The sequence below is a fragment of the Babjeviella inositovora genome, assembly GCF_001661335.1.
Source record: "Babjeviella inositovora NRRL Y-12698 unplaced genomic scaffold BABINscaffold_1, whole genome shotgun sequence".
NCBI classification, from domain to species: Eukaryota; Fungi; Ascomycota; class Pichiomycetes; order Serinales; genus Babjeviella; species Babjeviella inositovora.
In genome coordinates, this window is record NW_017566838.1 from 2,270,722 (window position 1) to 2,283,277 (window position 12,556).

The following is a 12,556-nucleotide window of genomic DNA, read 5'->3' on the forward strand; positions in this document are numbered from 1 at the left end:
ACGGTTATGAAGCTTATTTGTTTATTATTCATGGTACTGCACTGGACCGTGAGAATAGATCATCTATTCTGCGCAATGCGGCTTCTCAATTTCTTATCACATATGTATAAGGGAGCCCCAGCCGATGTTAAAAACCATCCTTAAATTCATGACACCGTAGCTCACAATTGAGCATGAACCTTTGACGATTGCTAATTCTGATTACCCACACAATGTAGGGAACAGTGTTGATGTTGAGTCAGATTTTAAAGCGTCTACCACGGCCCGTCGTTGATCAAGCCCGCCTAACCCAAATTATTCATTCCCACACGACTTTTCAGGGCTGGAAAATGACTAACCTGTCTAATAAATGCTGTCTAATGTGAGTTAAAATGATTCTAAATACCGTAACTTATATATCAGGCTGTAATTCTCCGAGACTTTCGGGCTATTATCACACAGCTGGTCTGAAGTAAGCGTCACACGTCACTGCCTAACATCTTATCTGCCTGAACTGGGGCCCCTCTTTTCAGCCCATTTTAGGCCTTATCCCTTCTATCGGCCAATTAAATTGCCGATCTTATGGTTGTTGGTTTACATTCTAGGCCCTTGAAAGACGTACCTGAACATGACCGTTGACAGCGTATGGTTACTCAGGCCGAGAACCACCGAGAAAAAGTCAGGCAGATAAGGGGACTTGGTGCCGCAGTTTTGGTATTCGGTCTTTGTGGGGTACGTGAAAAACTATAAATGCGACACGATCCTCAATTTGTTACACACATCCTTCTCGCTCCCGCAACAATCTTATAAACTATGACCCAACCAATCACTTCATTCACTCATGATGCCGCAGAAATCACTCTCCAGTGGGCTGATACTTCCTCCGCCTACCACTTGATTTGGTTGAGAGACCACTGCCACTGCGAGCAATGCTACCACTCAGTCACCAAGCAGCGTTTATTAAACATCATAGACATCCCAGAGGACTTATCTATCACCAGTGCTTCCTTAGATAACGCCAAATCTCTCTCAATTACCTGGAACGATGGCCATATTTCGGTTTTCCTCGCTGATTTTCTTTGGTTGCACTCGTACAACCCGATCCTTGAGACTAGCAAGATCCCTTCTGCCACGGAACATGCCACGCTCAAACTCTGGGACGTGAAAGAAATATATGCAGCGCCACCACTGGTTAACTTTAAGGATGTTATGGACTCTGAAGCGGGCGTGGATGACTGGGTAATCAAAATCTGGCAGTATGGCTTCTGTTTTGTGGAAAACACGCCTATCGACCCTATAGCCACCGAAAAGCTCATTTGCAGACTCAACTACATCCGCCCTACTCACTACGGTGGCTTCTGGGACTTTACCTCCAACTTAGCGGTAAATGACACTGCCTATACCACCATTGCAATCCCGTCACACACTGATGGAACTTACTGGACCGAGGCGCCAGGCTTGCAGCTCTTCCATTTGTTGAAACACGAGGGCCATGGAGGTGGTACCTCGCTTGTGGATGCCTTCCAGTGTGCCAAACAGTTCAAGCTTCAGGAACCGTACTTGTACGAGATGTTGTCTACTGTTCCCCTCACTTGCCACCTGGCGGGCGAGGCGGATGTCTGTATCCAGCCATCCTACGACCATCCGGTGTTCATTCATGACTATCTGGGTGAGTTGATCCAAGTTAGATGGAACCAGTCTGATAGATCGACCCTTTCCTCTGCCGCCACCTTTTCCAAGTTGGACCCAAAGGACGTTCCAGTGTTTTACGAGGCCTTGCGCAAGTGGACGGCGTTAATCAGCAGTCCAGAGAACGAGTGGTTCCTTCAGTTGCAGCCAGGTCAATGTTTGATGTTTGATAACTGGCGCGTTTTGCATTCCAGAACGGAGTTTACCGGGGAGAGAAGAATGTGCGGTGCGTACATCGGCAGAGACGAGTTTCTCAACCGTTTGAAGGCGGTATATGTCCGGGAGGATTTGACCGCAACATTGTAAGAAATAGTGAGAGTAATTTGAGGGAGAGTGTTATAGGTTATTTATTAGCTAAAAAAAATAAGAGTTTGACGAAGGAGAATATGAGGGGTAAGGGAAGAATTCGGGTAGTGAGGCACAATTGTGCCACTCGCGTTAATATCTTTAATCCCTGGTTCCCGATGGTGTAGTCCACCATGCGTGTAAGTCTGAAGACTGACCACCTCTTTGCATATCTTGTTCATATTTATCGATCAATCAATTCTACACGGTTATCTTATTACCTGTGCAGATATACTACAGTGCGGGGATAATCGCTATCCAAGCTCTAGAATTAAGCTGGTCTCACCCTGTGTTACAATGTAACCCGCATACACAGAGTATATAGCAGCTCTTGGCCATTCGTATAGTATATATACGGATGTAAATGGCAACGACAGCTGAGCACATTCAATTCTATTTTAAACAAAACCGGTATATAGTTGCGTTAGTCTTTGATATTAGCCAGAATAATAGATGCCATAAACGCAACACAATTCGGTCGCACGTGCACGCCAGATTCGATAACGTCAGCCAGCCACTGCTACGCCCGCACGTTCAAGGCTGGGCGTAATCGGTGAGCGTGGCGCACGTTCACGAGGAAAAACAAGTCTGATCGTAAGAACGAGCCAATTTCACGGGCTTTGGCGAGAACAGCCACTGGCAACTTACACAGCCGACTTTGTATCCTGTAGCATCTTTTATATGGATGCGTTTATGAATCTTTTGATGAGTAAGTCGCACAGACTTTGGCTTCTCCTTAGTGCGTCTCAAGCTAAAAGTAATGGATTGCAGTGCTCTAACACTGCCCTAACTGGTTCTAAAACGTAGTACACCCACTACATATCAGTGAATTACCGGTTTGATATATACCATATCAAATGTCGATTTATTGTTTAGGGTGGGCTTACGCAGATGTAGGGCCAGTCTGACCGCTGCCAGACAGTTCCTCGGGACTCGCTCCTTTTTTTTTTTCAAGCGGACAGAAAATCGCCCAAAATTGAGCATTGTCGAACGGTGAACGCTACGTCGGTTCTTACAACCCCCAATACCTTACAGACGAAAGCAAATACAGTATATTATAGATAGGCAGATGATACTAGCATAATATTACCAGAAATAGATGAGGAGATGCTTATCAAGGCTATGCAATGTGACAACTTCACGCTATCGACGGATGTTGCGTCATATCCAGCCCCAGGAAATCACCTTTTTACGATCTGGACCAGTTGGGACTCTATGACTACCGTCTAGCTGCAACAGATCGACCTCTGCGTGTTATCGGCTAAAAATAACCACCAGGAAGTACTGATATTCCGAGTTGCAAATGGCATCGCTCCAGGTGTCGCGCATACATTTCACAGGTGGCTGGAAGCTGTCATGCAGCGTCTGCGTTTATATGCGCGACTAGGATATTTTGTACCAGATGCATAAAACCCAACCACCACATTACAATGGCAGCACAGAGGCTTAATATATATATGAATAATCGCAGGTAAGGTGTTATTGTATTTTAATTCGAAGGCTGGTGCAGGATCTAATGGTAGAGATCTCGGATCTCTGGCATCAATGGGCGATACATGGTGTCATATATAAAGATAATGAATCCCTGGTTTTCTCTGAAAATGATTCCAGCTCTGTATAACCATCCATTCACTTCAAGTTTTTAGTCCTTACTTCCAAATTCAGCCTATATCCATCCATTTTTGGTCTATATACAGTTATTTACTGTCTATATAATGATATTCAACCTAAACAAAACTCTCATGGTGGGGGTTTTAGCCTCCTGTCTCGCTCAGGTTAATGGTGAAACGGCCCCGGTCACTGTTACCCGCGTTAACATGCACACTTCTTACACAACATACTGTCCTACCACTGATCCAGCCTGGTTGGCCACCGCTTATGACTCCGCTTCTAGCAAGGCCGTGTCTAGTTCAGTGGGCACCAAATCCAGATCTGTGAGTTCCAGCTCGGTGAATTCCATCTTGGTGAGTTTCAGCTCGGTGAGTTCCAACTCGGTGAGCCCCAAACCCAGCTCTGGGAAGGTTGGCTCTAGTTTTCCAAAGACCAGTTCTAGCTCGGTGACGACTAGTTTCAGCTCTGTCGAGGATATCGATGCTTCCTCCATTGCCTCTTCTCGATTCAGTGGCTTGGAAAGCTCTTCTGCCGGTTATGTCAACCATACCTTAGCCAACAAGGGTGTTGAAAGACACTCTACTGATGTCATAGAGATCACTTCTTTGACATCTACCGCTGAAGCAGAAGACTCTCTGTTATCAGAAGGTTTTACAGCCTCGGCTTCGGCCTCGGTCCCACCTACTACTCTCGCTATGACCGCCGTGGTTCCAATCACCACCTCTGCTGTTACCAGAACCTCCACTGTATTTTCCGCTTCCAAGACCCCAAGCTCTCCTGTGCCTGTTTCAACCAACGCGGAGATTACCATTAACACCAGCAAAAACCCGTTGATCTCAATTTCCGTCATCTCCTCTTCAGTGACGCAAACTATCGACACCTCCAGCTTGACCAATGCCAAGACAATTGAGCTGCAGACCTCCACCTTCAACGTGGTTGTTATATCGCAAAACATCACCACCACCTCTACTGGTTACAGTAACAATACGATTTCCCCTACTCAGTTCGAAAACACCAGCGATAATTCCTCCACCGCTCTTCCAGTTTACCATAACAGCACCACCTTGATAGAAGCTGCCACTCTCGTTACCTCCACTTCCAAGGTCCTTGTCTGGAACGTGACTGACACTTCGAACTTTCAAAATAAAACCATTTTGACCTCCACCACTCTTGATGCCGCCTCCCACTTGGTGGTTGGCCAGCTGCATATTTTAACTGCCTCTACCGCTTCAAACTTTACTGTTGTTGCCACCTCTACCAGTACCCTCACGTCTATTTTGGCACCATCGACAATGTCCACTCTTAGTAGCAGTAAGAGCTCTTCCTCCTCTTCTTCTTCTTCTTCTTCTTCTTCTTCTTCTTCTTTGTCTTTGGCTTCTTCTTCGTCCTCGGCTTTGTCTTCGTCAAGTGCAACCACTGTTGTGGCCACCACCGCCATTGTGACCACTGTTACTTGTGGTATTCCGGCTGCAGGCACTGGCTACTCCGGTAACTTGTTCAACATCATTTCCGCCGACATTCCAGACTCTGTTTTCCCACATGAAGCGAACAACTTGCCGCTCCTCGATGGAGTTCTCAACGCCGATGGTATATACGAAACCAACAAGTTCTACACCAACTTAATGATTGGCGATCAATCCGACCCGGTCTGGACCTACCCTTACAGTGGTTGGTACTACACCACTTCCTACTACGGTTTCGCTATCCAGCACACCACTGCTGATCAGTACGTCTATGGTCCTACTGACAGCGACGGTGCCGCTTCCTACTACTTCAATCCGTTGGGTGTTGCCTCAGTCATCTTTTCCGCTACTGGTTTCACCAGCAGCATTGATATGTCCGTCACCGAAATGAAGGCTATGAGCGCTCTTGTCACCTTGTCCCAGTCTTCCTCCGGGTCGGTCGCGATTCCATTGGTCCAGGGCATGGGTTTCAACACGGCAGTGTATTCTGGAGATTTGACCGTCTTGTTAAACTCTGGTGTCGGTTTTCTGACCTTGGTCCAAGAAACCTCTACGGCCTTGGCGGACGGGGTTTTAAAGTACCGTGCTACCTTATTCAACGGTATCTCGTGGTTGGTCTACGTCACCTTGCCTTCGGGTCAGTCCACCTCGTCGTTCAAGCTTACCGTCACTGACAATAACTCCGTTACCGGTTCTGCTTCTATCGACGGCTTGATCGTTCAAGTTGCTGTCGCTCCAACCGACTCCACCGGCGATGCTTACTACGACCAGGCAGCTGGTATGTATGTGACCGATGCCGTGGTTGGGGGCTCTGTCTCTGGTGGCTCTGCAGCTTCTTATCAGATCACCTACTCCACCGTCGGTGCCTCCGCCTGTGGTAACCCAATTGTCTTTGCCTTGCCCCACCACGTTGATTCGTTGTCTGCGGCTACTGCCCAAAAGGCTACCGGTGTTTCTATGCAATCCACCACCAAGGGTACCATGTACGCTTACCTCACAAGCGTTTTGACTATGGAAGAAACGTTGAACAACGACATTCAATTTTTGCCGTGGACCTCCAACATGGGCTCCAAGTTGTCCTACACTGCTGAACAGTTACAATTATTGGCTGCTACCGCCAATGACGAGTTGGCAGTCAATATCGCTGACACTATGAGTGGTATTGACTCCATGTACACTGGTGGAAAGATCATCGACAAGTACGCCTACATCTTGCTTGTGGTGAGTGAAATCATCGAGGATGACGATGCCACCAAAGCTGCCTTGAAACAGTTGAAGGCTGCCTTTGCGATCTTTGTCGCCAACGAACAGGCGGTTCCATTGATGTACGATACCACCTACGGTGGTGTGACTACCACAGCTTCTCAAGGCGGTGATACTTCTGCTGACTACGGTGCTGGCTACTACAACGATCACCATTTCCACTATGGCTACTGGATTCACGCGGCCTCTATCATTGGTTACGTCGATGCCAAGTACTGCGGTACCTGGGCTCAGGACAACAAGGAGTGGGTGAACTCCTTGATCAGAGACGTGGCCAACCCCTCCTCTGAAGATGCCTACTTCCCTGTTTTCAGATCCTTCGATTGGTTCGCTGGCCACTCCTGGGCCGCCGGTTTGTTTTCCTTTTCCGATGGTAAGAATGAAGAGTCCACCTCTGAAGACTACAATTTTGCTTACGGTATGAAGATGTGGGGCAGAGTTGTTGGTGACCAGTCCATGGAGGCCAGGGGGAGCTTGATGCTCTCTATCATGTCCAGATCCATGAACTCCTACTTCCTCTACGCTGATGACAACAAGATCCAGCCATCTGAATTTATTGCTAACAAGGTCTCTGGCATTTTGTTTGAGAACAAGGTCGACCACACCACTTGGTTTGGTACTAATGATGAATACATTCATGGTATCCATATGTTGCCAATCACTCCTGTCTCTTCGTTAATCAGAGGTCCAACTTTTGTGAGTCAGGAATGGAGCCAGAAGCTCTCCTCTTTTGTTGGTAGCCTTGAGAGTGGTTGGGCCGGTATCTTGAGATTAAATCAAGCTCTCTTCGATGCTTCAGATTCTTATAGCTACTTCTCTGCCGCAAACTTCAACAAAAACACCTACCTTGATAACGGTCAAAGTTTGACATGGTGTTTGGCCTTTGCCGGTGGTATTGCCAACTCAACTTAAGAATTAAGACTCACTTGCTCTTATTTCTACCCTTATGAATACTCTTTAATGACTCACTTTCTCCCTTTTCGTTTACTTTTTCGATTTTGTACATACATGTTGCTTTAAATTAAATAATATTATTAATCATATCGTTTGTTTGTGAACGTCTGAGCAGGTTTTATATCCATGAGCTGGCATGTAAAACTGTGCTAGGAAAAACTAGAGAGATCTGTACCTAATCCAAAATATGGGTTAAGCTAAATAGCTTGTTTTGATTTGGTTTATTTTCCCATCTTTTGAATTCACTTGCCCGATATTACTTTTTCGCGTATCTGCACGCAAGATGGGAGTTACGATGTATTTTACTTAGGTGCATTGTAATTAAGTTTCGGACTGTGGAAAATATATAGAAAAATCCTTTAATTTTGCCCATATACTGGTCTATCCCTTTTCACATAATGGAATTCTGTGAGTATATCATGTTATTAATTAATAAACAGCACTAATTGGAGCTAGCTACACAGATATGAGAAGTATCGAGTACATGTAGAAACTTCGAAGATGGAGGTGCATGACTAAGAAAAAGGCGTTTGGGCACAGCAGCCATGGCCCCCACAAAAACTATTTTATAGGTCATATCTCAAAAATATCTTTAAAGCCATAAAAACCATGTGTCTATATGCCTATTGTCTTCCAGCTAGAAAACTATCGATGCACTTTACCTGGTGGACAAAGAAGTTTTCAAATAAGCCTTCCATTCTGGGCTCCTTCCCAGATCCTTGAACGTTTTCAGCCTTTGAACTTACGCTAAAACATTCAGGGAATCCCAAACGTATCCAATCGTGGCACGTGGGACACTGAGCATACGTGTTGATATATCCTCGTGGTCGTATTTCAAATATCGCCTTTGGCAACGGCAAGAGATGGATTGTTTTGCCGACCTTCGTGATACCATGGGCCAAAGTGAGGTGACGCTGAAACAGCGAGTGGTTGTCTTTAAACCAACGATTATAGCCTGGACAGTATGGGCACAAAACTTCTCTTTGTTCTACCGCGGTATATCTTTGCCGAAAAACGTGATACGAGGGTCCAAACCGTTTCTTAGAAACCTTGCCGCCTGTTCGGTTCTTCGGCATATCATAGAAGCTTCGGTGACGGCTTGTTGCCCTGCGAAAATATTTAAATGTTTGTCTATCAAGCTTGAGTTTCTTTAGCGTAATACGAGAGTCAAGAGGACGTATTCTAGGGTTCAACACACGGTTTTCAAGAAGATCGCCCAACAGGTAGTAGGAGCTTCTCCCTGTAATCGGACTGTCCAAGGAAGGAGGAAGAGAAATAGAGGACGGTAGTACGTAGTCGTCAAGAATCGCAGTCTTCTGAGGCTTTCTCTGCTCCAGAACCTTGGAGCAGGTGTGATTATAGATGTCTTTGGAGATCAAGTGAGCCCTAGGAGACTCCCAAGACAGACGATATGATTCAAGTGATTCCTGTGGCTTCGGCTCGGTGCTTGTTTCGATTCTCGCACAAGACGGTACTCTATTGTGCGGGTATCCGGCCGTGTGGCTTCTCCCGAATATCAGTCTTCGATGAGCGTTCTCTTTATCTTCCCCGTGGATAAAATGGTACCGATTCAACGATGGCGAGCTCTTACATGTCCTTAACAGATTATTTTCGGGCAGGATGAATCGAAACCTCCTCAAGGTGTCGGTAATTTGATTTAGATCGACAAATGAGGATGTACCTTCTTTTGTTAGTGTCCTAAAGCTCACTTTCTTGGATTGTTGTACAGCACTAAATCCGGATTTCCCGTGGCCCTCATAGGACTTGTCGTTGAAGCCTACGGCATTGTCCCGACGCCTGTAACCACTTTCGGCCAAATCAGAAGAGCCGGGGGGTGTATTTACACCAGTGACCCCTGTACTATGTGAATCTTTGGCCGGAATAGGACTATAGACTTTGGTTTCATGTGTGCCAATACTTGCGAGCCAATGCCCGATGACGTATACATCCAAACCAACAGGAGCAGTGCTAAAACGCAGGGAACGAGATATCCGTGCCATAACAGGGATTAATGGAAGTGTAGAAATCTACGTTTGTGCTGGCTGACGAAATTGCAAAAGATTGGCCAAGGATTAGCTATTGCGACGGTCACTATTGATTTTGGACGGCGCTTTTTGAGCCGCCCTGAAGGAGGAAAAAACGTATGGTCAACTAATTTAAATAGTCCAACCTCCGGTATCGCATGGCCCCTATGCATTTCTAGAACAGAATCCCATTTTGGAAAGAAGACAATACGGCGGGGGAGGTCGGGGTACTAAGCACAAAGTACAAAGGTATTGTCGTAGCCGCACAGACAACAACGACACAAAGTTGTCGAGTAGTGGCCAAAAGCGAGATACATTGAATCAAACTAAACCAGGGAAGTAATTTTACCCCTCAAGCTCTGGGGGGTTTTATACTCTGGGAATTTCATGCTCTGTGGATTTCATCCTCCGTTGCGTCTGGCCTATAGTAGTTCCTCTAGACTACGTGATACAAGAAACCTGGTTAGAGTAACCTATCACATGCGACCGGCCAAATTCCGCAAATGCGCATACTAGAGCGGCCTGTTATTAACCAGCGTGATGGCAATCCTATAAATAGCCATTGGAGGTAAGATATTCAATTACTGCGGCCACATGCGTATTCTGGGTGATGATGCCATAGTGTAGATTCCAGAGCAAGGCGCAGGCGTAGGCGCAGGGCTGTAACTCAAAAGTCGAAAAAGCTTGTTTTATCCTGGACTTAGTGAACATTATGCACGCAGAACTATATTTTGGAACTCTTCATTTCTGTGCCGGCTTGTTGCAAAACTGTGTTTCGCTCTATAATTTCATTATCATGATAAAATACGAACTGTACGAATCTCACCCTTGGCATGAAGCTTTCGACGAGTCAGACGCAAGGGTGTACGGTGTCCCTATATGCACCTGAGCTCAGAGACTTAGACTGCATGTACTCTATCTGTACTTGAGTTTACACTCTCAGGTACTCCACTATCTGCACCCAGAGTTCGTCAAACTGCTCTTTAGATACACAGCGCTGTGGAGTCTCAGTTACTTGATGCGTCCACACAGAACTGATCAAAACATAACCTAGATTTCGTCCTTAACTCATAATTTTGAAACACACACGATGGAAGCCTTTCCGTTATTGCAGCTGAAAGAGAAAGTGTGGCCACGTGTTCTGCTGCCCAAGCCACTTCCCAGCTTTAAAGGCGCAATGAGACGTCATGGATTGCATTATCGTGGAAGCCACGGCGATCCAACAGATCCGACCAATGGAAATAGTTCCACCAGCCAAGGTCAACGTGTTTCACGCGGGACGCCTTAAAGCTCGGCATGGAAAAAAGAAACCATATATACAACCCTCATATTCCGCTTTAGGCAATATCGATCTCATGCACGCCAAAAAAAAGTCGTGGTCATGCACCTCAGACGGTGTAAAGAGGGGTTCATGGGAATATAATACGTGCAGACACGTACATCGGTGATAAACCCCTGCCAACTTGCGTTAGCAATTCAGAAGAAGAGCCGAATTTAGTCTGCTATCTCTCTGGCCCCACAGCGCCTCGATTCACGATCTACGTGCGTCACGCACTCTGCACCTCGATTATTTCCTGTTTTCGTCCACCGGAGAGAGGAGATAAAATTATGAAACTCGGCAATACACACGTCAGGTCTTGGTATCTCCAATTTTTTACGAGACCTGTGGGCACCTTGCGTCCAGAGTCTACGTTTTACATTCGTCTCTTTCTAGCCCACCGTACAGCCTTAGGTGATTTGTAATTTAGACTTGCTTCCCAGCAATATATAAACAGGCGATTCTCAACTCTTTCTCTCCCCTCCCTCGGTCATCTTCCTTCATTCCCATTCTTTTCCCCTCTTACCCTCACACACGCTCTACTTGATAGACCACCCCTCATGACGACCCTTCTACACACAGCACCAACCTTCAATCACAACATGTACTACCCTGCTACCGGCCCTTCTACCGTGGTCTTGCCCTCTTTAAAATCGTTGCTCAACGACATTCCGTTGCCCAACGAAACCAAGTTTCACAACATCATCTCGTCCCATCAGGTTGCGCCCTCCCCGTACCCACGGGGTGTTTCTCAAGGTTTGCCAGCGTTGATTCCTGCTCAAATCTGTCAGCCATTGGAACAACAACAGCCGTTCCACAGCGGCCACCACACCTTCTCATCACCATCGTCCTACACTTCGCTCATGAACCACGGACGCCACATGACTCCTTCTCCCCCACCGTCGTACAACACCGATAACCTCAACGTGGTTGCGAACGTTGCATACAGCCAGAACCACTATCCTTACCACGAGCACCCCAAGCTTTCCACCCACCCTAAGTCTCCTGTGTCCTCCCGATCCAGCTCCCCGACCAACGGCGTCTCGTCCAACTCTGCTTTGGCGGCCGCGCGCGTCCGCAAGTACCAGTGCAAGGCCTGCTTGAAGTCTTTCACGACATCCGGACATTTGGCCCGCCACTCGCGCATCCACACCGGTGAGAGAAAGCACGTGTGTCCGTTTGACGGCTGTAACGCCCGCTTCTCGCGCCACGATAACTGTATGCAGCACTTCAAAACCCATTTGGGCAAGAGAAGAACCAAGAGGGTGACCGAGGGGAGCGTCTTGTCTGACTCCGACGTGGTATCCCCTCCTCGCCACCACCCCGTCTTGGGATAACCTCTGCATACTTTTTTTTTTCAATGGTTTTTATGGTTTCTCGGTGCGCGTTTTTTGGTTACAGTTTCGTCTATGGTCTTTAGCAAAAGCAAAAATAAATGGATAAAAAGTATTGAAAATGTAGATGGGGTGTACACTTGTCATCTGAACGTAGTCGGTGCTAAACCAGAAAGCTGGTTATCCCAAACTGACGAATATTAATTCCGCCTACTGTTGCTAAGGTTATATACGTGTTAATTGTCATAACAGTTCAATCGTTCAGTGTAACCCTGTATATGTGCCATAGCTTTCGCTGAACGTATACCCAGTCCTTTGGGTCGTTTCTAGGGCCTATGATTTTTGAGCTTGCGCGATTTTATCTCCACCGCTCTCTCGCAACTTACGTATGTGCGATTGCGAATCTCGTCGGGATGAATTCGCGAAGGGGCTAACCTAAACGGCCGATAACGGCAGGGGTTTCAAAAAAGCTTGTATGAGGAGCCATGCAGGTTAAAAATCTAAGTTTTATGTTTCCTGCAGCCGTCATCCCTTTCCAAAGCCGGGTATGCAAATAATGCAAGGCCTGTGTCCTGA

General features: G+C 46.6%; 4 protein-coding genes across 4 annotated transcripts; 3 read left to right on the top strand and 1 right to left on the bottom strand.

The window, feature by feature from the left end:
• Window positions 1–676: 676 nt before the first annotated feature.
• Window positions 677–1,996, top strand: BABINDRAFT_81523 (uncharacterized protein). The gene has a single exon (XM_019132740.1). The coding sequence runs from the start codon at window positions 793–795 to the stop codon at window positions 1,972–1,974; it is 1,182 nt and encodes a 393-aa protein (XP_018988468.1). The 5' UTR covers window positions 677–792; the 3' UTR covers window positions 1,975–1,996.
• A 2,323-nt stretch (window positions 1,997–4,319) lies between these two features.
• Window positions 4,320–7,262, top strand: ENG1 (endo-1,3(4)-beta-glucanase; the record flags this gene model as incomplete). The annotated part of the gene is made up of 2 exons (XM_019131512.1): window positions 4,320–4,627; window positions 4,931–7,262. 2 exons carry the CDS (start codon window positions 4,320–4,322, stop codon window positions 7,260–7,262), a joined length of 2,640 nt encoding a protein of 879 aa, XP_018988469.1.
• Window positions 7,263–7,725: 463 nt separating this feature from the next.
• On the bottom strand, window positions 7,726–9,590 carry BABINDRAFT_81545 (uncharacterized protein). Its single transcript, XM_019132741.1, has one exon. The coding sequence runs from the start codon at window positions 9,302–9,304 to the stop codon at window positions 7,928–7,930; it is 1,377 nt and encodes a 458-aa protein (XP_018988470.1). The 5' UTR covers window positions 9,305–9,590; the 3' UTR covers window positions 7,726–7,927.
• Window positions 9,591–11,202: 1,612 nt separating this feature from the next.
• On the top strand, window positions 11,203–12,225 carry BABINDRAFT_159593 (C2H2-type zinc finger protein). Its single transcript, XM_019127759.1, has one exon. It carries the CDS (start codon window positions 11,249–11,251, stop codon window positions 11,981–11,983), a length of 735 nt encoding a protein of 244 aa, XP_018988471.1. The 5' UTR covers window positions 11,203–11,248; the 3' UTR covers window positions 11,984–12,225.
• The last annotated feature ends 331 nt before the right edge of the window (window positions 12,226–12,556 follow it).